A 26,036-nucleotide genomic window follows, 5' to 3' on the forward strand; every position below is an offset into this window, starting at 1 on the left:
CACAGCAACTAGGACAGGGTTCACAGGAAACATGCCATGCACACAGTTGAGAACCACTTCTTTGAAAGGAAAAGTAAACCAGGACAGACACTGAGTAAACAGTGACAGGTTTATAGCCTCTACAGATTTTCCTTGAAAACTCATCGATACTGTTAAATCAGAGGGCAAAGGTCTAAAGGCACCGTCAATGCTCTTTTCTTCTTGATAACCTCTGGGAACCAGTCATCATCAATGAGAAAGACAAACACAGCCCAGGTTTCCCACTGTTGGAAGAAGAATTTACAACTATGGAAAGAGGGGGAGAGGATGACTAGAAAGTGCCCTATGATGTGAAAGAGAATTGGGACCAGCGATATCAGAATGTAACCATTTGTGTGTGTGTGTGTGTGTGTGTGTGTGTGTGTGTGTGTGTGTGTTCATGCATGTGTGTGTACATGTGTCTGTACACGGGAATGTGCATGTGCAGATGTGTGTGTGTTTGTGTGTCTGTGCGTGTTCCAGCTCTGTCCTCTTACAATGCTTAGAAGCAATGGCGTATCAGCACTGAATGTACTTGGTGCCCAGATCTTGGTCTCCATCAGAAGAAACCATGGCTACTTGAGGAAAAGGCTGATTCCAGGGCTAGGATGGGGAAGGCATGCCAGAGGAGCCTGGAATACCTTGTACCAGAAAGTAAGGAGACACTCAAAGAATGATGGTGACATATCAAAAGGATATAGGGTGAAGGCTGAACTGGCTGTCACTGGCCACACAACCAAGACAGTAATTATGACAGATTATGGAACAACATAAAACAAAACTCTGTAAGTCTGAACTAATATAAACAAATAAATGAATAAGTAAGTGAGCAGAGGGAGAAGAGAAAGCCCTCCTTAAGGTATAAGTCTAAATAATAGAGAAAGAATGATGGCATAAGGGAAGAAACAACGCTAGAATGAGCGGATTGAAGTTTGATAATGGACAGGACATTTATATAGTGTGGCGGATTCCACTGTGTCAGTTTAGCTAAGTGGGACACGCATTCCTCAAATCTCCTCCCTGCATGGTGACCAGTTAGCCTGTGGCACAGTCACCAATCCTGGAACAAATCAAGTTCATGTGCCTCCTGATACAGTTCACTGAGAAGGACACAACATCACACCTGTGGTATTTCTCCCCCAGATCCATAATCTGAATCTCATCATGAGGAAACACTAGTTGAACCTAAATTGAGGGACATTCTAAAAAACACTTGGCCTATATTCGAGATCAAGAAGGATAGAGAAAGGCAAAGGAAATGTTACAGACTGCAAGAGGCTAAGGGGACATGGCAACAAAATGTAACATGTGGTCCTGGATTAGATTCGGAATCAGGGAGAAAATGGCTAACAAGGGCATTATTGGGACAACTGACAAAATTTGAACATGCCCTGAATATTAGATAATAATATTGTGTCCAGGTTAAACTTCCTGATTTTTGATAAGTGTTTTGTGATTATGTGAGAGTGTTGTATTCTAGGAAGGCATGTAAGAGGATGTATTCTTAGGAAATATATATTGAAGTATTTAGTCATAAAGGGGCATAGTGTCTCCAACTTACTTTCAAATACTTCAGAGGAAAACACACATACGTAATAAATATATAGACAGAGGGGTGATAAGGCACATGGGGCAGAATGTAAACAGTTGGTGAATCTGGGTAAAGGGTATTCAGAAGGTCTTTTTTCCCTGTTCTTGCAGTTTTACTATTAAGTTTGAGATTGCATCCGAATAAATAAGGTAAAAAATAAGCAAAGTAAGTAACCAAACAAAATCCAGTTGGCGAATGTCACCCGGGTCCCTTTCTTTGAGGATTGCTCTGGAAGGAAACTCTAAGAGCCCTCGACAACTCAGGCCGAGATTATAATCTGGTCAGGAAAATGTTCTTTACGTATTTCCCTCCTTGTGGTTTTCACAGTGCTGCCTTTCCCTCTTCTCTTGTCCCTTAATCACACCTTTTAGAGTTCCTCATTCCATTTCCAGGGCCTAAGAGTAGTGTTTCCACTCTTTCCACGTTCAATATTTTGACTGTGGCTTTGGTGGGTTGTATAGGTTCATCGTTGCCGTGTTGGAGTCTTTATTCTGCTGCATCAGCTCTGTTCCTTACTGTCGTCCTTTTCATCCTGGGCCCTCTCTGTCAGTGATTCCTAAATGTGAGCATACAGTAGAGCCACCTGGAGGGCTTATTAAAACCCAGAGTGCTGGCCTGTCCTCCCAGAGCTCCTGAGTCGTAGGTCTGGGGCAGGGCTGCAGAATCTGTATTTCTAGCAATATCCAGGTGATGGTGATACTGCTCATCCAAGAACCATGCTATATGGTGCAGGGTCTCTTGGCATCACCACAAGTTACTTTCTTGCAGGCATTTAAAGTTTCTCTTGAAGTTATCTCAACCTATGGTGTTGATTGCATCAGTGAAGGTTTCTTTCACAGGTTCTTCCTGATGTGCTCTTCTGAATTTCCCTTCTAGCAGTTTTTAATTGGACCCAATCCCTCCACCCCCATTTAAAAAATGTACCTACTCCCGGAACCTGGGCAGTTTGGCTGTGTCTTCTCTGCATCTACACACCATGCTACAGTTTACCCCATGAGAGGAATTGCATACACGGAAGTATGAATATCTTGAGTTGGGTGGCCTAGATTATAGGGCTCTGAGAACAGAGAAGTGATGCACTTTGCCAGCCCACCAACATGGGCTTGTTGGTGCTGTCTCTACATTTATTAAACACGTTGCCTAAACCAGCACTGGGGACATGAAGCACACTGGAAACTCCCAACTAATCCAGGGTCAAATCCCACTGATGGCATTGCTACAATTCCTTCCTGCCCCCACAGCAGTTCCTGGGCTACTCGTGCAGCAGGTTATGAATTCTAGAAGGAAAACAATAAATGCATTCTACTTATTTAAAAAAATGTACCTACTCCCCATGCACGTGTGTGTGTGTGTGTGTGTGTGTGTGTGTGTGTGTGTGTGTGTGTTTAGCTTGGTAGTACCGTGGGTTTAGTTCCATGCTACCAAAATCTTAAATCTGTGTTTGTAGTGCTTTGCTGTATGTTAACAAAGATGGAAAAATACTCAGAGATGGAGGGTGGGGTGGAATGGGGAGGAATGATCATAAAACACTCCACTCTAGAAATATTTAACAGTAGACCGGAAGGGATAGTCTAATAAAAATACTAGACTCTGCTCTATGATAAAATGTTCCCTCCTTCTGAGGGAGCCTGAGTTGACCATGGAACTTTGGATGTCCCAGGTAATATTACATTATTGGTGGCTGGAAAGTCTCCATTCAGCCATGAATCAGTGATGCCATAAATCAGGACACGAGAGATAAGAAGTCCCCAGAGGGAATGGCTAGGCAAAGACTGGATTTAGCTGGTTTTTCCTCACCTACCCCTTTCTTTCCTTAAGCCAAGTTTGCTTTTTGATGCTGACAGCATCGTTGTCCTCGGCCTGGAGAAAGTTGTGAGATCGCAGAGTCAAGCTCTCAGCCTGTGGAGGACTCATGACCCCTCCCATGGGTGATTCTGAAACTTCGGAAGGGAACGAGAGTCTAAGAACCCCTACCTCGCTCCAAACACCACACATACAGTTACTTTCAAGACCAGTCCATTTTGGGGGGGCTGCAAAGACATCTTGCACAAAATTGTATTTATCTTTTTGTAGCTGGCTTATTTTACTTTAGCATATTGTCCTTAGCACAGTCCATATTGTGGTACATTACACAGTTTCCTTTCTTTTTAACGCTGGATAATATTCCATTGGTATGTACATACCATATTTTGATTATCTATAATTCATTTGTTGATGGACACTTGGGTTGATAACATGTTTCAGCTATTGTGAATAGGCTGCTATGAACGTGGATGTACAAATGCCTCTCTGGGACCCTACTTTCAAGTCTTTGGGGTGGATACCCAGAGGTGGAATTTCTCGATCATATGGTAATTCTATTTTTAATGTTTGAGGGTCTGCTATACTGTTTTCCACAATGACTACACCATTTTACATTCCCAACAACAATGCACAGGGTTCCTTTTCTCTACATGCTCTTGTTTTTTCATCTTCATGGTAGAAGATGTGTCTCACTGAAGTTTTGGTTTCATCTCCCTAGTGATTAGTGCTGTTGAGAATATTTTCATGTGTTTACTGCACATCTTTTGTATCTTCTTTGGAGAAATATTTAATCCAGTTCTTTGCCCATTTTTGCATCGGGCCGTTTGTTTTCTTATTGTTGAATTTTAGGAGTACTCTATATATTCTGGAAATTAATCCTTTATCAGATATACAACTTGCAAATATTTCCTCTCATTCTGTGGTTTGATTTTTACTCTGTGGATAGGGTCTTTTGATGCACAAAATTGTAAAATTTTCATGAAGTCCAACTTGTTTATTTTTGTTGTTGTTGTTTCCTATGCCTTTGGTGTCATATTCAGGAAATCACTACCAAATCCAATATCATGAAGCTTTGTCCTATGTTTTCTTCTAACAGTTTTATTGTTTTATGTCTTATACTTAGGTCTTTTATCCATTTTGTGTTCATTTTTGCATATGATGTTCTATAAGGTTCCAACTTCTTTACTTTGCATGTAGGATGTCCAGTTTCCCTAGCACCATTTTTTAAAAAGACTGTCCTTTCCCAATTGAATGGTCTTGGCATCCTTGTCAAAAATCATTTTGCCATATATATGGTGTTCATTTCTAGGCTGTCTATTTCATTCATTCGTATGTCTCTCTTAATGCCAATACCACACTGTTGTGATTACTGTAGCTTTGTAGTAAGTTTTGATATCAGGAAGTATGGGTCCTCCAAGCTTTGTTTTCAAGATTGTTTTGGCTATTTGGGATAATTTGAGATTCCATATGAATTTTAGGATGGGTTTTTCTCTTTTTGCAAAAGACATCATTGGGATTTTGATAGGAATTGCATTCAATCTGTAGATCGCTTTGGGTAGTATTGACATGTCTTTCAATCCATGAATATGGGATGTGTTTCCGTTTATTTGTATTTTGTTTCATTTCTTTCAGCAATATTTTGTAGTTTTCATTATATAGGTCTTTCAGCTCCTTGGTATAAGTGTAATAATAAAATACTCCTAAGTATGTTATTACTTTTGATGCAACTGATTTTTGTATGTTGACCTTGTATCCTGCTACTTTACTGAATTCATGTAGTAATTCTAACAGAGTTGGTGGGTTTTTTTTTTTTTTGGTGGAATTTTAAAGTTTTCTGCATATAAGATCATACCATCTGCAAACAGAGATAATTTTACTTCTTCTTTTCCAATTTGGGTGGCTTTTATTTCTTTTCCTTGCCTAATGCTGTGGTAGAACTTCTAGTGCTATGTTGAATAGAAGCTGTGAAAGCGGCATCCTTGCCTTGTTCCTGATCTTAGAGGAAAAGCTTTCAGTCTTTCACCATAGAGTATAATGTTCACCATGGGTTTTTATGTATGGCTTTTATCATGTTGATGAAATTTCCTTCTCTTCCTAGTATTTTGAGTGTTTTTTTTTTTTTAAATCATTCAAAGGTGCTGAATTTTGTCAAATGCTTTTTCTGCATCGAGATGCTCATGTGTTGTTCCCCCTTCATTTTCTTAATGTGGTGTATTAACACTGATCAGTTTTCATATGTGAGCCATCTTTGCATTCCAGTAATAAATCCCACTTGGTCATGGTGTATGATCCTTTTAATATGCTGCTGAAATCAGTTTGCTAGTTTTTTTTTTAAGGATTTTTGCATTAATATTCATAAAGGGTATTTGTAATTTTCTGTTCTTACAGTGTCTTTATCTGGCTTTCGTATCAGGGTAATGCTGGCCTCACAGACTGAGTTAGGAAATGTTCCCTCTTCTTTAATTTTTTCTACCTTCTTGACAGGTTTTGGTATTCTAGGAATTTGTCCATTTCACTTAGGTTATCCAATTTATTTGTGTACAATTGTCCATAGTATTCTCTTATAATCCTTTTAGTTCTGTAGAATTGGCAGTAATGTCCCCACTTTCATTTCTGATTTTAGTAATTTAAGTCACCTCTCTTGTTTTCTTAGTCCATCTAGCTATAGGTTAGTCAATTTTGCTGATCTTTTTGAAGAACCTACTTTTGGTTTCATTGATTTTCTTGTTTTTCTATTCTGTATTTCATTTATCTCTGGTTTAATCTTTATTATTTTCTTCCTCCTGCTAGCTTTGGGTTTGGCTTGCTCTTTTTCTAGTTCCCTAAGGTATAAAATTAGGCTGTTGACTTTAGATCTGTCTTTTTTTTTTTTAATGTAAACATGTATAGCTATAAATTTCCCCCTTAGCTCCACTTTCCATAAATTTTGGTATGTGTGTTCCCATTTTTATTCATCTCTAGGTCTTTTCAAATTTCCCTTATGATTTCTTCTTTGATCTTTTGGTCGTTTAAAAGTGTATTGTTTAATTTCCACAATTTTGTGAATTCTGTAGTTTTCTTTCTGTTATTGATTTCTAACTTCATCCTGCTGTGATCGGATTAGATATTTTGCATGATATCTGTCTTTTTAAATCTATTGAGACTTAACTGGTGGCCTAATGTGTGGTCCATCCTAGAAAATGTCCCATGTGGATTGAGAAGGTTGTGTATTCTGGTAGTCTGTTATTAGGTACATAAATGTTTATAATGGTTATATTTTCTTTCCATATTGAACCTTTTATTAATATATAGTGTCCTTCTTTGTCTCTAAACTTTTTTTTATTAAATTATTTTTTAAACTTTTTAAAAAGTTCATTTATTTTGAGACAGAGAGAGTGCACACATGCATGCATGTGAGCGGGGGAGGGGCAGAGAGAGAGGGAAAGGGAGAGAATCCCAAACAGGCTCCACGCTGTCACCACAGAGCCTGATGCAGGGCTCAAACTCATGAACAGTGAGATCATGACCTGAGCTGAAATCAAGACCTGAGCTCAACCAACTTAGCCATCCAGGTGCCCTTGTCTCTAAACATTTTTTTTATTTAAAGTCTATTTTGTCTGATATTAGCATAGCCATCCCTGCTCTCTTTTGGTTACTATTTGCATGGAATATCTTTTTGCATCTTTTCACTTTTAATCTATTTTTGACTTAAGTTTGTCTCTTGCAGGCGGCATATAATCAGATCAAGTGTTTTATTCATTTTGCCGTCTTCCATTAAACAGTTTAATCTATTTACATATAAAGGAATTACTGATAAGGAGGGACTTCTGTCATTTTGCTCTTTGTTTTCTACATACCTTTTAGCTTTTTTGTCCTTCATTTTTTGCATCACTGTCTTTTTTTTTATGTTTAGTCAATTTTATGTCATGAAACATAAATTTCTCTATTTCTTTTGTGTATATTCTATAGTTATCTTATTTGTGGTGTCCAGTAATTCCTTTAAATGTAAATAGATTAAATGGGGATTGCATTTAACATCCTAAATTTATAACACTCTAATTTGAATTCATACTAATGTAACTTCAATGTGATACAAGAACTCCTTTCTTACAGCTCTGTCTCTGTTGTTGATGTCTCAAAGTTACATCTTTATACATTGTGTGCCCCCAAAACATAATCTAATAATTCTTTAAAACGTACTAATCTCTTGGGGCGCCTGGGTGGCGCAGTCGGTTGGGCGTCCGACTTCAGCCAGGTCACGATCTCGCGGTCCGTGAGTTCGAGCCCCGCGTCGGGCTCTGGGCTGATGGCTCGGAGCCTGGAGCCTGTTTCCGAGTCTGTGTCTCCCTCTCTCTCTGCCCCTCCCCTGTTCATGCTCTGTCTCTCTCTGTCCCCCAAAAAATAAATAAACGTTGAAAAAAAAATTAAAAAAAAAAAATAAAATAAAACGTACTAATCTCTTAAATTATGTAGAAAACAATATTTGGAGTTACGAACCAAAGTTACATTTTACACTAGTATTTTTTTTTCTTTATACATATGAGTCTCTTAAATCATGTAGAAAACAAAAAGTGCAGTTACAAACCATTATTGAGTAATACCAGCTTTATGATTGCCCATGAATTATTTGCCTTTACTGAGCTCTTTATTTCTCCATCCAGTCAAGCTACAGTCTAGTGTCTTTCTGTTTCACGTTGCACAACTCTTTGAGTATCTATTACAGGTCAGGCCCAGTGGTAGTGAACTGCCTCAGCTTTTGCTTATCTGAGAATGTCTTAATTTCTGACTTTTGAAGGACAGTTTTTCTGGATTCTTGGTTGGCAGTTCTTTTCTTTTAGCACTCTGAATATATTGGCCCACTGCTTTCTGGTCTGCAAAGTTTTTGATATATGAAAGTTATGAAAGTTATGAAATATGCTGATAATCTTATTGGGGAATCCCTTATATATGACACTTTGCTTCTCTCTCACTTTCAAGATTCTTTGGCTCTGGCTTTTGAAAGTTGGATTCTATAGTGTCTTGGGGAAGGTCTCTTTGAGTTTATCTTACTTGGAGTTAATTGAGCTCCTTTGAGGTTTATATTCATGTCTTTTATCAAATTTGGGAAATTTACAGCCATTATTTCTTGAAATATTCTCTCTGTTCCTTTCTTTCTTCTTTTGAGACTCACACAATGTTGGTCTCTTGATGGTGTCCCATAGATTCCTTAAGCTCTGTTTACCTTTCTTCAATCTTTTTTCTTTCTGTTTCTCAGACTTGATCATTTTTGTGATTTCCATCTTCAAATTTGTTAATTCTTTCTTCTACCTGTTCAAATCTGCCTTTGAATCTGTCTAGAGAATTTTTCATTTAGGTTATTGTACTTTTTAGCTCCAGAATTTCTTTTTGGTTTCTTTTTAGATTTTCTCTCTCTTTATTGATATTTCCATTTTGTTTGTACACCATTTTCTTTAACTTTCTCCACATTTTCCTTTAGTTTTTGAGCATCTTTATGACAGTTGTCTTAATGTCTTTGTCTAGTATATCTGCCATCCAGTCTTTTTTCTGGGACAATTTCTATTGATTTTTTTTTTTTCCTTTTGACTGGGTCATACTTTCCTGTTTCTTTCTATGACTTGTGATTTTTTTTGTTGTTGAAAACTGGACATTTGAATCTAATAATGTGGTAATTCTAGAAACCAGTTTTGCCCATCTCTCATGGCTTGCTGTTATTTATTTATTTATATATTTTAAAGGTTTTGTTTATTGATTTTGAGAAAGAGTGCATGCATGAGTGGGGGAGGGGAAGAAAGCATGGGAAAAAAGAGGATCCCAAGCAGGGTCCATATCGTCAGCACACAGCCCAACACAGGGCTCAATCTCATGAACCATGAGATCATCACCTGAGCCAAAATCGAGAGTCAGACGCTTAAGTAACTGAGTCACCCAGGCATCCCTATTTATTTTTTGATTGTTGCAGGCTGTCACTGTGCCACAGGTCAGCCTGAGGTATAACTTAAGGTCTTCTCAAGTCTTTTCTAACTTTTCTCTGGGCTTGCATGGCCACCTTCTATTTTTCCCTAGATATGCAATTGTTCGTGACTGTCCTAGTCTTTAATGTCTGGCTCCCAAAAGGAGGAAATGGGAAAAAAGAAGGGGTGCGGGAAAGAAGGATACTAGCTCTCTAAATCCTCTGGAAGTCACTTCAGCTGGTCTGAGAGGGGCTTGCAACAGGAGGGAGAGATACAACAACAATGGCTTCCCACTTCTTTGGCAGCACGTCTGTGAGCAGAAGCACTAATCGGCGATCACAGCACCGATCCCTTATATTTATAGGACAGGGTCCTTTCTGCCCTCCCCCTGGCTCCTGCAAGCCATGTGCAGGCTGTGCCAGGAACACATGCACGGCTGCCTGCCCTGGGGCTGGAGGTGAGGGCTGGGCAGCCGCTGCTGTGTAAGGAGCTGAAACTAACCACAGTTTACCTTCCCAGTCTCCCCTGGAAGTTGCAAGCTTTCAATAGATTCCAGAGTTCCAAAATAGTTCTGTCAGACAGATTCTGCCAGTGCAATTATTGTCCAGGTGAGTAAATAGATTCCGGATACTTCCTACTCTACCATCTTCCCAGAATCCTTTTTGAATAAATGTTTCCCTGGGCATACAATTCTAGGCACATGATTTTTCTCCTTAGCACTTTGAAGCTTTCTAGCTTTTTTTTAAAGTTTATTTATTTCTTTTGAGAGAGAGAGAGAGAGAGGCAGAGAGAGAGGGAATCCCAAGTAGGCTCCACACTGTCAGCACAGAGCCTGATGTAGGGCTTGAACCCACAGACTCTGAGATCATGAAAGTCAGACGCTTAACTGACTGAGCCACTCAGGTTCCCCAAAGTTTTCTAGCTTTTAATGTTGACGTTCTATTGAAAAACCCACTGTGTGTCTAATTCCTGTTTCTTTGCCAGCAATGTGTCTTTTCTCTCAGGATACTTCATATCTTCTCTTTGTTTTGGTGCTCTTCCGATTTATCACAATGATTCTTGGTATGGGTTTGTTTTTGTTTATCTTGCTTGGTGTCATTTCCCAAGTTTGACCTTTGGTGTCTTTGATGGCTTTAAGCCTTTCTGGAAAATACTCAGCCATTATCTCCTTATATCCTCTTCATCAATGTCCCTATTATCATCTTCTGGAGCTCCAGTCATGATCCTTGTTCTATCCGTCTAAGTCCAGGTTGCTATGTATAATGAAATACCATAGACTGGGTGACAACAAACACTTATTTCCCACACTCTAGACATTGGAAATCCAAGATAAGGTGCCAGCATGATTGGGTTGTGGTGAGAGCCCACTGCATGGTTTACAGACTACTACTGCCTTCTTGCCTTATCCTCACAGGGTTGAGAAAAAGAGAGCTCTGAGCCTTTACCTCTTCTTATAAGGACACTAATCCCCTCATGGCTACACCCTTATGACCTCATCTAAATGGAATTACCTTCCAAATGCCCCACCTGAGTATCATCACCCTCAGGATTATGATTTCAACATTTGAAGTTGAGAGGATACAAACATTCATTCCTTAGTTCTGTCCTTTATATCTTTAATCTCTGATTCACCGTCCATTTCTCTGTGCTGTACTCTAATATCTTCAGACTCATCTTTAAGTTCACTAATTTCTCCTTAGCAGGCTCTAATTTGATCTTTAACTTCTGTATCGATTTTTTAAAATAAATGTTTGTATGTTGATTATTTGTAGTTGATTAAATCCATTTATTGTTGACAAGTATTTACCAGGGTGAGTCAATAATCAGTTACAGAATTTGTATTTGAGAAGGATGGTTGCTTCAGAGTACCTCCTATTCAGTACCCTCTTCCCCTCCCCTACCTAAAACCCTTTTTGTTGTGAAAATCATACATCCATAAGTATATAAAGTGTTTATGTGCAGTTTAAGGATTAATCATAAAATGAAGACTCATGTGTATGCCAATCAGCTTAAGAATGTATTGTTCTGAATGTATTGTTTTGAATGTATTATATGTATTCTTCTCTACTATGCTTCTCACACAGTGTTATGTTTTTTATTTATGTTGATGCATGTAGCTAGAGTTCATCCACTTTTGGTAGTAAAGTATTATATGGAAACACCACAGTTTATCCATTTTACTGTTGTCAGACATTTGGATTGTTCCTAGTGTTTTGCTATTACAAATAATAGTGCTAGAAATAACCTTGCACATGTCTCTTGATGCTCATGGAAAAGAGTTTCTTTATGGTATTTTCTTAGCAATGGCATTGCTGGGAGATAGCACATGTGTATCAATTTTGGATAATACCAAACTGTTTTCCAAAGTGACTGCACCAATTTATACTTCCACCGGCAGTAGGCGGGTTACTTTTTCACAATCTCACTAACATTTGTCCGTCTTAATTTTTAAAACTTTTAAATTGAATCCCAGGATAGATTTGAGGAGAATTGACATCTTGAAGATATTGAGTCTTCTTATCCAGAAACAATGTATATCTCTCTACTAATTAGGTTTCTTTCAAAAAGTTTTATAATTTTTCTATATAAAGGAGTGACATATCTTTTGTTGATTTATTCCTAGGTACTTAACTTTGGGTGAGGAGGTGTACTTTCTAAATATTATCTTTTAAAAACTTGTATTATCAAAATGCTTTTTGCAGGTACACAGAAAGAATATTGGTTCTTGAATTTGACTTTTAATTTGGCAATCCAGCTCCATCCTTAATAATTTATCTGTATATTATTATGATAAAATAACAATCATATATCTGAGAAAGATAAGCTTAAAAAGTTCACTTCAATCTGTATAATGTTTGCTTTTCTTGTCTTACTATATTGGTTAGGACTTCCTGTACAAGGTTGAAGAGTAGGCATTATACCGTGAAACTTTGTCTTGTTCCTATTTTGAAAGGGAATATTCAGGTTTGTCTATTTCTTCCTGAGTTAGTTTTGGTAATTTTTAAAAAATAAGGACCTGCCACCTACACTTTCAAACTTACGAGCGTGAAGGCATTTTAAACGTTTTATTTATCTCCTCTTTTACATGCCTAATGTTATTTGTTTATGCTTTCTCTTTTATCCTTGATTAATTCTGCTAGAGGTTTGTTCATTTCAGTAGTTTTTTTTCAAAGAACCAAGTTTTGGACTTGTTGCATCTCTCTGATGTACCTCTGTTTTCAGTATTATTTACATCTGCTCTTATCCTTATTATTTGCTTCCTTCTTCTATTGGACCTATTCTGCTTTTTTATCATGTCTGTAGTTGGATCCTTTGCATGTAATGTGAAACTTTCCTTATTTTCTAATGTAAGTATTTATGGTTCTAAGTTTTCAGAAGATAGTGTTTTTGTTTTGTTTTGTCCTAATTTATTTTGTGTTATTTTTTTCTGACTTACATTCCTTGTGATGAGAGAAGTTGGTCTATATGATCTCTATCATTTGAAATGCATTGAGGCTGATTTTATGACCTGGCAACACATAGTTAGAGTTTATAAGTGTTCCCTGGCAGCACCTGGGTGGCTCAGTTGGTTGAGTCTGATTTCTACTCAGGTCGTGATCTCGTGGTTCATGGGTTCGAGCCCCGAGTCGGGCTCTGTGCTGACAGCTTGCTCAGAGCCTGGAGCCTGCTTTGGATTCTGTGTCTCCCTCTCTCTGCCCCTCCCCTGCTCACGCTCTGTGTCTGTGTCTCTCAAAAATAAATAAATGTAAAAAAAAATTTATAAATGTTCTCTGTGTGTGGTATTCAGTTGTTAGACATAGTAGTCCATATTTGATCAAGCTTGTTAATTATTTTCATAACTTTTATATTCTTACTGATTTATTTTCACACTTGACCCATCAAACACTTGGAGAGGTATGTTAAAAGCTTCCATTATGATTGTGTATTTGTTAATTTTTTTATTTTTAACAAAATTTTTTAAAATGTTTGTTTATTTTTGAGAGAGACAGAGACAGAATGCGAGTGGGTTGGGACAGAGAGAGAGGGAGACACAGAATCCGAAGCAGACTCCGGGCTCCGAGCTGTCAGCACAGAGCCTGACGTGGGGCTTGAACTCACAAGCTGTAAGATCATGACCTGAGCTGAAGTCAGACATTCAACCGACTGAGCCACCCAGGTGCCCCTATTTGTTAATTGTTTTGATAGTTCTAATCATTTTTGCCTCATACATTTTGAGGTTATGCTTTACAGGTACACAGGCTTAGAATTGGTACCATTCTGTGTTAAGTGATCTCTATTTACTGATTATACTAACCTCTTTAACATGCATCCTCAATGTGTAAATGTTAATTCATATCCACAGCCTCCTCCCCAGCAATACCTTGGAGATGCTTTAATGCCATAACCCATTACCAGTTTCTTTTTGTTTGAATACGTCTTTATTTCATCATCTTTCTTAAATGACAGTTTTGTGCAACATAGAATTCTGGGTAGTTATCATTACCTGTCTTCCGTATTTCATTGCTGTCGTTGAGGATTTAGCCAATACTCAAATTTGCATGCCTTTGTTGATTTTTTTTTTTTTTTTTAAGAATTAGCAGTGAAGAGGTACCCCGTGGCTCAGTTGGTTAAGCATCCAACTCGGATTTGGCCTAGGTGGTGATCTCATGGTTTCATGAGTTCAAGCCCCACATCGGGCTCTGCGCTTGTAGCATGGAGCCTGCTTGGGATTGTCTCTCTCTCTCTCTCTCTCTCTCTCTCTCTGTCCTTCCCTGGCTCACACTATCTCTGTCTCTCTCAAAATAAATAAATAAATGTAAAAAAATTAAAGAAAAAAAAGAATTAGCAGTGAAGACATGTGGGTCTGGAATTTTTTGGAGTTGTTTTAAGCTACAATTTTAACTTTCTAAAATATAAGACAACTCATGTTATCCATTCCTGAGTGAACTTTGGTATTTGTGTTTCAACGAATTTGCCCATTTTATCTAAGTTGTCATATTTACAGGCATAAAGTTATTCATAATAAAACTTTATGACCCATCGGTATCTGTAGGATCTGCAGTGATGTTCCTTTTCATTCCAATGTTGAGAATCAATGTTTATTCACTTTTCTTTTTTTTTGTTAATTTTTTTTTCAACGTTTATTTTTGGGACAGAGAGAGACAGAGCATGAACGGGGGAGGGTCAGAGAGAGAGGGAGACACAGAATCGGAAACAATTTTTTTTTTAATTTTTTTTTTTGTTTATTCAATTTTCTTCTTGATCAGTCTGGCTAGAGGTTTAGGATTCTATTGATCTATTGAAATACCAGCTTTTAGTTCAGTTGATATTGTCTGTTGTTTTTTTCTGCATTCAATTTCATTGATTTCTGCTCTTATCATTACATTCCCTTCCTTATGCTTACTTTAGGTTTAATTTGTTCATTGTTGTCTGGTTTCTTAAGGTGGAAGCTTAGATCACTGATTAGAGACTTTTCTTCTTTTCTAATATAAGTACTTAGTATGATTAATTTCTGTCTATGATCTCTTTGAGTTCCACAAATTATGTTATTTAAATGTATTTTTATTATTTTCAATTAAAAAATTTTTCTATCTTACCCTTCTAATTTCTTTTTTGACCTGCAGATTATTTATAATAATATAATAAAATTATTAATATAATAATTTATTGAATTTCCAGATATTTTTATCCAGAGGATTTTCCAGATATTTTTCTGTTAGTGCATTCTAATTTAATTCCATTGTGGTTACAGGACATATTTTGTGTAATTTCAATGATTTGGAAATTTGTTGAGGTTTACTTTATGGCCCACAGCATGGTCTCTCTTGTGAATGTTCCATATGTATTTGAAAAGAATGCGTATTCTGGTTGTTGGATGGGTGTGTATTCTGTAAATGCCAATTGGATTAACATTTTGATCTTCTATATGTTTACTGCTTCTTTTTCTATTTTTTTTTTTTTTAACTGGAGGAATAGTGTTAAAGTCTCTAACTATAATCCCGGATTTGTATTTTTCTTCTTTCAGTTCTATCACATTTGCTTTATGAATTTTGAAGCTCCATAATGTAGGTACAGACACCATTAGGATTTCTATGTCTTCCTGGTGAATTAACCCCCTTATTATGTAATGTCCCTCCTTATCCCTGGTAATATTCCTTATTCTGATGTCTACTTTGCTATTAATCCAAATACTCCACATTTCTTCTGATTATTGTTTGCATGGTATATCTTTTTCAATCCTTTTTCTCCTAACATATCTTTGCCTGTATATCCTAAGTGGCTATTTTGTAGTCAGCATATAGTTGAGTTTTTTTTAAATTTAATTGAACAACCTCTGTTTTTTTGATTGGTGTGGTTAGATCACTTATATTTAATGTAATTTTTGATGTGGCTGGATTTAAGCCTACCATTTTTCTAGATGTTCCTGTTTGTTCCATCTGATCATTGTTCATTTTTCCTCTTAACTCCCTGTTTTGGGTTGATTATTATTTATTATCCCACTTTATCTTCATCATTGGTTTATTATGTGTACCACTTTAAATTATTTTTAGTGATTTTGCTAAGGTGAAGAATATACATCTTTATTTTATCAGAGGTTACCTTCAAATAATATTACAGCATCTCACATATAGTTAAGAACTCTACCAATGCATAGTTAACAATTTCTCCCTCCCATTTTTTTGTTGTCATACATTGTACTTTTATATATTCTATAAATGCAATACTTTGCTACTATTTTTGTTTTAAATAGTCAAATATTTTTAGAGTGATTTAAAAGAAATAATATATTTTATTTACCTCCATTTTAATCCTTTCCAGAGCTTTTTTTTTTCAGATATCCAAGTTTCTGTTTAGGATTGTATTCCTTTTGCCCAAAGAACTTTTTAAAGTGTTGCTTATGGTGTAAGTCTGATGGTGATGAATCCTTCTACACTTTGTTTGTCAGGGAAAGTCTTTATTTTGTTTTTATTTTTGAAAGATATTTTCCTGGTTATAGAATTCTGGAATGACAGATTATTTTGTTTTGTTTTATTTTAGGACTTTCAACATGTCACTCCATTTTCTTATGGCTTGCATAATTTCTGATAAGAAGTCTGCTAAAATTCTTATCTTTGTTCTTCTATGTGGAAAGTCTCTTTATCCACTTTATCATAATTTTTCTTTATCTTTGTTTTTCAGCAGTTTGAGTATGATGTGTTTCGGGATGAGGGTTTGGGTGGGAGAGGGGGGTGGACATTTACCTTGTTTGGTGTTCTCTGAGATTCCTGGATCTGTGATTTAATATCTTTTATAAATTTGGGGATATTCTCAACTATTATCTCTTCAGATATTTCTTGTGCTTCATTCTCTCTTGTTTCTGGAATTCTGATCACACATATATTAGCCTATTTTCTGTTGTCCTACAGATCTTAGATACTTTGTTCCATTTTTTTCTCTCTCATTTTTTCTCTTTGTGTTTCTGTTAGAGTAATTTCTACTGACCTATATTCAAGTTAACTGATTCTTTCTTTGGCTGTGTCTTTGGCTTTGTGCTATCAGTGTTCTGATAAGTCTGTCAAAACCTTTCTTCATTTCTATGGGGCGCCTGGGTGGCGCAGTCGGTTAAGCGTCTGACTTCAGCCAGGTCACGATCTCGCGGTCCGTGAGTTCGAGCCCCACGTCAGGCTCTGGGCTGATGGCTCAGAGCCTGGAGCCTGTTTCCGATTCTGTGTCTCCCTCTCTCTCTGCCCCTCCCCCGTTCATGCTGTGTCTCTCTCTGTCCCAAAAATAAATAAACGTTGAAAAAAAAAAAAAAAAAACCTTTCTTCATTTCTATTACTGATTTTTTTTTAATTTCTAACATTTCTATTTGACACTTTCATATGGTTTCCACTTCTCAACTGAAATTCCACATTTGTTCAGAAATACCATCCATCCTTTCCACTGAGCCATTAACATGTGGATGATATTTATTTTAACTTTCAGTCTCATAGTTCCGATTTGGGGGTCATCTCTGAATCTTGTTATTGCTTTGTCCCTTAATAGGGGGATTGTGTCGTTGCTGCTTTTTTTGAGTGTCATGTAATTTTTAATTGAATGCTGGACCATGTGTGTAGAACTGAGATAAATAGTATTTATGTCTGAAAATGAGAAAGCTTCTCCTGCTAGACTGATAGTGTGGGGGGGATTGGTCAGTCTAGTCAGGTTTTGAATTGGGCTTGGATTTTGTTGTTCTGTGGTTACCTTCAGAACACCACTGGCTTCAAATTCCTCTAGTGGTAACTTGTGGTTAGGGTGGGGGCTGGAGTGCCAGAGGGTTTTTCTATGTCCCTAATCCTCCCTCATCTTTTGTCCTTCTCTCTGTATCTAAACCACAAGAGGACTTCTCTACACCCTTGCTCACCACACCCTCAGTGATTGACTGCTGTGCTTGTTACTTGGTGCTCACTTGCTGGAGGTGGTGGGGTCAGGAGAAGTTTGCTGTTGTCCTAGTCCTATCCCAGTCTTAGGATGCCTTGTGTATCTGGCCCTCGGGGTTGGAGCTTTCAATATATGGCTCCTTACTTTCATGGCATGCAACTTCTCCCTTATATCTTTAACAGGTTTTGTGTAGAAAAAAAGCTTCCTTCCCCTTGTCCCACAGTAGTGGACCTCCAGTGGAATTGGAGCCAGGACCAAGTATGTGTGCGTTTATTTCTGGACTTGGTATTCTGTTTCATCAATCAATATATTTGTCTGTTAATCTTGACACCAATACTACTATGTCTTGATTATTGTAGCTTTATAATAAATCTTGAAGTCAGGTAGTATAAATCCTGCAACTTTGTTAATCATTTTCAAAGTTGAGTTTGGTCCTTTACTGAATTTTAGAATAAGTATATCAGTTTCTACCAAAAAAAAAAAAAATCCCTTGGAAAGTTAGATTGGAATCACATCAAATCTAGAGATCAAGTTGGGGAAGAAGTGACATCATAATAATATTGAGTCTTCTCAATATCTATAAACAGTATCTCTCTCAATTTATTTAAGTCTTCAGTAATTTATCTCAGAAATTTTATATAGTTTTTGGTTACCAGTTTTGCACATTTTTTTGTCAGATGTATTCCTAAATATTTCCTAATTTTTATGTCAATACAAATGGTGTTTTTTTTTCAGTTTCTAACTTCTTATTGCTAGTATTTTATATATTGATATTTGTGAGTTAATTGTGTATTCTGAAGCCTTGCTAAACTCACTTCTTCTAAGAGCATTTTTGTAGATTCCATAGGATTCTCTATGGAGATGATCATGTCATGAGATTATTTGAGTATATTTCACGATTTCATTTTATCCACTCGGCTTACTAACTGTAATTCTTTGTTGTATTATTTTGGTGGTTGCTTTAGGATTTATAATGTATTTACCTCATCACAGTTCACCTTCATGTGACATTACACTGCTTTGCATATGCAGTTCTTATGAACCTTAAGCAATATACTTCCATTTCTCTTCTAGCCTTTGTGCTATCGTTGTCATACATTTTACCTCCACATATGTTATAAACACCACAATAGATTATTATTATTTTTGCTTTAAACAGTTGGTTATTTTATTGGCTGCAGATTTTAATAGATACTTCCTCTGTATTATTCATCATTTCTGGGTGTTTTGTAGCAGGAAAGTTTTTATTTAGAATATCTACTCTGTCATTTTGCTGAAAAAGGAAACCTACTAGTGGTCTTTCCATTGTGAACATGCCTCAAGAAAAGATAACAATTGATATATGAATGCACAAGGGTATCAAGACACTGAAACCAGCCCAGTCAGCCACACAATGACCAGTTACTTACTATACAAAGCTAAACTCATAAATATAACAGAGATAATACATTCGATTGTATCAATAACCTTTCTTTCTAGAGGCCTTAATCATATCTTTTGATACTCAATTATAATTTCTGTATATATTCTCTCAGAACATTATTCCTTAGATATTCTGTGTAAGCACATCTTGCCTCATTTATAATATTGTGAGTTCCTTGTGGAACATAATATTATGGTGAATGGATTTCACAGTTCTCTGCTGCTCCCACAGTGCTAGGTAGGCCTGGTAGGTCATAGGTGTCTTCTGGGGTTAGTGGCTTATGAATACACAGAGAGGAATGGATGAAGTAATGAAAATAGCAGTAAACTTAAGGTTCTGGGATTTTGAAAATTCTCAAGTAGCCAAAAAAATCATATACAAGCCCCAGTGATCGCCAATGAAGTCACCAAAATAGCGTGGAGGGCCACACCTCTCTCTACTTCACAGAACCTGTGAATCAGACTCCTTTGTCAAGTTGATTTACACAGTCTAATATATTAAGTATCCTTGGCCCAGTCTCATATCCAGAGTTCAAAAGGTATCCTGTTAGCATGCCCTTCCCGTTCTTTAAGGAGAGTCGGAATCCATTCCCATTTTCCCCCTCTTATTCTACCAAGTATATGTCCACAGCATGCCAAGTGTGTTAAGATACAAAGAAGAATAAGATGTAATTTCTCCCCTCAAGAAGCTCACTGTGATGCTGACACATCAAAAGCATAAAGGCCTTGTGTTCACAGTAATCCATTTTCCTTCATTATTTTTCTAGCTGAAATGCCAGCCAAGCCAACACATTTATTTCCTTTTGGCACTCACTTTGTTAATCATTTTCAAACTTGAGTTTGGTATACACTCTATATCCAGGTCATTATCTTTAACTCATCAATTCTTTTCTTTCTCTCTCAGGCTCACTAACAGAAATTCCCAATCCACTTTTTGTGTGGCAGATGAATTCATCATAGTTCAAGTCCTTAAATATTGATTTTTGAGGGATCAGAATAGTTGAGTGGCTAGAGGGTAAAGAGCAAAGAAAAGAGAAAGCATGAAATAGACTCTATACTTGTAAGACTCAAGAGGAAATCTGCCCCCTCCTCTCTTCCTTATTGACACTGTCTTGGTTCAGGATTTCATCACCACTTACTGGAACTATTACACAAGTTTCCAACTTAGCTTCCTGCCTCCAGACCCTTCTGACTACAATTTACTCTTCACATTCTTTACAAGAGTAATCTTTCTACCATGTAGGTCCAATAATGTCCCTCCTGCCCAGAGACCTTCAATGGCTTCCTACTGCTCGAAAGATCAAGTCTTTCCTAATAGAAAACATTCAAATAACATCAACCATGTTTAATGAGTAACATGGATATGACTCCCAAGTGTATATACTGGGGGGGGGGGGCGTGTTATACATGTTTTCACTGAGTTACTCACTATTTGGTAAGATCAATTTGGCAAAGGTGATTTAGCCCAAACAAGTTAGTTGAAAGTAATGATTTGATTGAAAAAGAATATCCCCAGGAGTATTTCTTCCATTTTTTGTTTTTAGATGTTGAGGCATTTTCCCTTCCCTTTTTTGCTCTGTATAGCTTATTTTCATCCAGTTATTCCTACTGTGTGCTTTTTAGAACATCAAATATTTAAAAAAACCTTTTATTTTATATATATATATGTATATGTATATATATGTATGTATGTATATATGTACATATATATGTATACATATGTATATATGTATACATAGAGAGGGGGGAGAGAGAGAGAGAGGAAGAGAGAGAGAGGGAGAGGGAGAGGGAGAGGGAGAGGGAGAGGGAGAGGGAGAGAGAGAGAGAGAGAGAGAGAGAGAGAGAGAGAGAACCTTAAGCAGGCTCCGTGCTCAGCTCCCAATACAGGGCTCAATCCCACGATCCTGGGATCACGACCTGAGCTGAAATCAAGAGTCAGCTGCTCAATCGACTGAGCCACCCAGGTGCCTCAGAACATCCAACATTTTGAAACGACCTAAATATCCAGCCTACACACATCTCTAGCCATAAGGAACTGTTTAAACAAACTGCAAAAATGTTATAAAATTTATGTATAAAACATTATAATGTGTATAAAAGTATGCACAAATGTTATATATGGTAACTTTATAGAACGCATTTGCAAACTTTATGAAGTCATGAAAACATTGCCAAACAAGATCAGCTATAATTAATTAAAAATGAATCTGAGAAAACCCCCAAATTCTACATCTTTTTTGTGCTACTTCTTTTGTAGTTTGATTTTCTCTTTACAAAGGCAATTTAAATTATGAGAGAAAAATAAGAAAAGGCAGACAACTAAGCAGACACACTCACACACACATGACCCATAGTATCTCCCTGCTCAATGACAACTACTTAAGGATCTTCTAGTAAAAACTGAATAATATGATGCATATTATTTGAAAGGAACTTCACTTTGCTTATGCAGTCCTCCACTGTTGAACACTTAGGTTGATTTCAATAAATCCCATATTTTGTGCGTTAAAGTTTTCATCAGTGTTTTGTTACGAGTAGCAGCACAAAGCAATTATAACTAGATAAGATGGATTTCAAAGTAAAAAAAAAATGAAAGGTTTGAGTAAAACTCCCTAGAATTCTGCAAAAAATGGTTTAAAAAATGTTTAAGCACACATAAGTTGTAAAACCACCCCAAAGTGTACTAACACCCTGTACAACGAAACCCAAGTTGGTGAGATATATTTATCTTCAAACAAATCATCATTTTCTCCAGCTGCTTTTGGAAAATCATCTTCAACCTTTCAGGTTGTGAGGATCTTTAAGAATTAAATTACTTCTTGCTCAAGTTGATGGGTTTCCCCTCCAAATCATGCCTTTTGAATGAGAACAGGTAACAGCAACTTGCTGTGTCTGTTAGCACTGTACACTAGCAGGAGCATATCTGAGCCTGTATTATTTGCTCAGCTGGTGATAAGGAATGGGCTTCTCTCTATAATTTCTGACCAGGATCATAGTACCAAGTAGCAAATTTAATCATTTGTATCCACTTCCCTTCCTAGCTCATTGAAAAACGTTGGGCACAGTCTACTCTGTTAGCTCTCTGTTCATCTTTACCCTAATACTCTGTTGTCTTGATTACTGTGACCTTATTAATAAGTCTCAAAGTCAGAAGTATTATTTCCAATTCGGTTGTTTTTCAGAGTTGTTTTGGCTACACTGTGCCTTATGCATATTCATGTGAAATCTGCCATCAGTTTGTTGATTTCTGCAAAAAGCCTGCTGAAATTCTGACCTGGGTTGGGGGAGGGGAGTGTTACCTTAACAATATTGGTTTGTCCAGTCTATGAGCATGGTATACAGTCTCCATCTGTTTAGGTCTGCTTTCATTTCTCTGAGCATTGGTTGGTGGTTTTTAGTGTACAGGTCTTTCTCACCTTTTGTCAGATTTATCCGTAAGTGGGTCGTACTGTTTGATGCTATTGAAAATGATTCCTATTTTTAAAATTTCAATTTCCAGTGGCTCATTGCTAATGTATAGAAATGTAACTGATTTTCACAGACTAATGTTTTGTCTACAGCAACCAAGGCTTAAAGAACAGCTGATGTTCAAAATAAGTGTAAGAAGAATTCAGCTCAGATCATCTTTTCAACAAATAGTGCTAGAACAGTTGGATATCCATTCGCAAAACAAAACCTGAAACCAAACCAATATGGAAGCTTCAATCCATACTTTACATTATATAGAAAATTACTCAAAAAGGAATCACAGACATAAATGTAAAACCTTAAAGCTATAAAACCTCTAGAAGAAAATCTTTGTGACCTTGAGTTTGGCAAAGATTTCTTAGAGATGACACTGAAAGCTATTAAAATACATAAAAGAAAAATTAATAAATTGAGGTTTCTCAGAATTAAAAATTTCTGTTCTTCATCAGGCACTGTTAAGAGAATGAAAAGATAAGCCACAGACTCTGAGAAAATATTTGCAAATCATATCTGATAAAGGTCTTGTATCCAAAATATATAAAGAATGCTGGAAACTCAATAACAATTCAACTCAATTTTTAAAGGGGCAAGAGGCTTAACCAGATGCTTTACCAAAGAAGATACATTGGTGGCGAATAAGCACATGTGAAGATGCTCAACATTATTCGTTATTAGAAAAATGGAAATTAAAATTACAAGGGTCCACTACCCACCTATTAGAATGGGTACAACTAAAGAGACTGATGAACCACACACACACACAATTTGGCAAATATATGAGGTGATGAATGTGTTAAACTTATGATGGAAATAATTTCACAAGAGGTACATATATTAAATCATTGTATTGTACACCTTAAATTTACATGATGTTATATGTCAATTATATCTCAGTAAAGCTGGGAAAATATTTTAAAGGAAAAAACAACTGATCATACCGAGTGCTGACAAAGATGTGGAGGAATTGGAACTCAGACACTTGCTGGTGGGAATGTAAAAATTAAACACATACATGCCCCATGATTCAGCCACTCCACTCCCACCTTCTCTACCCAAGAGAAACGAAAGCCTGTGTCCACACAAAACCTACATATGAATGTTCATCACAGCTTTAAATGTAGTAGCTTCAAACCAGAAACAACCCAGATGTCCAGTAAGAACTGAATGGATAAACAAACAGTGTGATACCCATGCAATGAAATACTACTCAGCAATAAAGAGTGAACTATTGATACAAAGGACAAGACGGAGGGAGAATTATCAGAATAATGACTATGCGTGAAAGTAGCCAGACAAGAAAGAGTACACATTGGATGATTCCATATATATAAAATTCTAGAAATCACAGCAAGCCAAAAGTGAAAGCCCATGGTGGTGGCCTGGGGGGACAGAGCATCACGCAGGACAAGAGGAAACTTTCCGTGGCGATGATTATATTGACCTTCTTGATCATGACGGTTCCACAAGTGTATACATTTACCTCTAAACCCATCAGATCATGCAATTAAATGTATGAAGTTCATTATGTCCTGTATTTCAATAAAACGGTTCCAGAAACACAGGAAACACCAGGAGCAGCTGAATGGCAGCAGTACCTTGGTGAGGCCAACAACCACGCTGTAGCTGATGAGCTTTGGAGACCTTTCCTCTGCCCTTGGAAGGGTACAGCTCAGCCTGGCTGGGCTCAGACTAAAGCTGCACCTCACTTACCACATCGTGCGGGTAAAGTTGCCCCGGTCTGCTGGCTACCCCGCACGCTGGCTAGCGAGCTGAGAGGAACTGACTAGGTCACCAACACAAGTCAGATTCTCAGATGTGGGGGGAAATCCATAGTGTCAAGAAAATAAAACTTCATGAAAGCCCGCAGAGCTACAGGGTTCACACCAACCCAGCCGCAGCAGCAGCAGCAGCCGTGGATGGATAGCTCTGATCACCTACTGGGTGGACAGACTGGACCGACGAGGTGTAAATGACGGAGAGTCTTGCCTTACACACACACACACACACACACACACACACGCACGCACGCACACACATCGCGGGGTTAACCAACTCCCAGAGAGTGTACGATGGATGGATGGCCTTCAGTGAATCCCTGCCCCCCCCCCAATTCTATGCACGTGCATTGATGCATTTTTCTGGGGAGAGGGTTCCGAGCCCTGTTGAGACCCTCAGGTCGCTTCCTGACTGTAAAAGGATCAAGAGACGCTGACAAGGACAAAGCCAGACCGTCTATGCTTTCTCCTCCCTGCTCTCTAGCTCCCCGGGATGAGAACCCGGGAGTCACTCGTTCGGGTCTTCCTGCTGAGATTACATCTGACGACCCACGTTCGTGGCGAGCGCACCGAGCCATCACCGCCTTGGTCTCTTCCCCGCTGGCCCGGGCGCGCGGACCCCAGGCTGCTAACCCTTTCGCGGGCTCCTGCTGCTTAGGAATCTGCACTCACCGGCCGCACACGTTTTCTCTCCGCAGGGACGCAGCCCCCACCCCGTCCTACCGCCGCGCTGCGGGTCCGAGGGCAGAGACCCAGAGACCGGGGGTCTTCCTCGGACCCCCGCGGGCTCTGCCAGCCGTGTAGACTGCACCGTTTTCCCCCGGGGAGGGGCGGGGCTCAGACAGCCGCCTTCCCAGATTTCTTCCCAGCGGCCCGGAGCCCCGCTGGCGACCCCGGCTCCGTCCCTTCGCCTCGGAAGCGGGGAAGGCGCGGCTCGCGTGCCGGGGGTGGGGGCCCTCCCCGCCGCCCCGTCCACGTGTCCCCGCGCGTGGGCGCAGCGTCCGGTCCTGGGCACCGACCCGCGGCCGCGGTAGGTGGGGCGCCCCCGCCGCCTCCCCGCCACCCCCCACCCCTCCCCGCCCCGCCGGGGACGCGCGCCTCTCCCTACCGGGCGTCGCCGGCGGCCGGAGCAGCAGCAGCAGCAGCAGCGGCAGCAGCGGCAGCGGCGCGGGGAGGGCGCGGAGCCCGCAGCCCTGGGGCGGCCGCCGGCCCATGTCCGCACGCTCGGCCGCGCTCCCGCCCGCCGGCCCCCGGGCTCGCGGCCGCCCCGACGCCCCGCCGGCCGCGCGGGCAGATGCCCGACCGTCCCCGAGGCGGTGGCGGGCGCCACTCCCGGGACTGGCCGCCCCGCCAGTCGCATTCGCTTTCGCTTTTGCTTTGGCCCCCGGAGGGCTGGGGAGAGGTGCGGAGCCGTGACAGATGGGTGACTCAGCATCCCCACCCCCTCCTCTCGGAAAAGCCCCGCCGCCGCCGCCGCCGCCGCCGGGCCCCCCGCGCCGCCGCCCGCGTCCCCGGCGCGCCCCGGGCTGCGCGGAGAGGGGTCCGCTTCGCCACCTGCGCAGGCCCGCGGTCCTGCCCCTCCGCCTGTCTCCTCGCCCCCGGGGTCCCCACTCGGCCACCGGGGCTCGTGTCCCCTCGCACAGGGCGCTC

General features: G+C 39.2%; 1 protein-coding gene across 1 annotated transcript in view; it reads right to left on the reverse strand.

Annotated features, from left to right (window-relative positions):
- IL15RA (interleukin 15 receptor subunit alpha) overlaps nucleotides 1–25,821 on the reverse strand; it is a 51,628-nt gene extending 25,807 nt beyond the window's left edge. The window contains exon 1 of the mRNA XM_047065241.1: nucleotides 25,059–25,821. Within this exon, the coding sequence (XP_046921197.1) occupies nucleotides 25,059–25,821 (763 nt within the window). The remainder of the gene's footprint in view (nucleotides 1–25,058) is intronic.
- Between the last annotated feature and the right edge of the window lie 215 nt (nucleotides 25,822–26,036).

Source organism: Lynx rufus, unplaced genomic scaffold, assembly GCF_022079265.1.
Source record: "Lynx rufus isolate CCGP_SWC_20201006 ecotype Redwood Valley unplaced genomic scaffold, mLynRuf1.p SCAF_7, whole genome shotgun sequence".
NCBI classification, from domain to species: domain Eukaryota; kingdom Metazoa; phylum Chordata; class Mammalia; order Carnivora; family Felidae; genus Lynx; species Lynx rufus.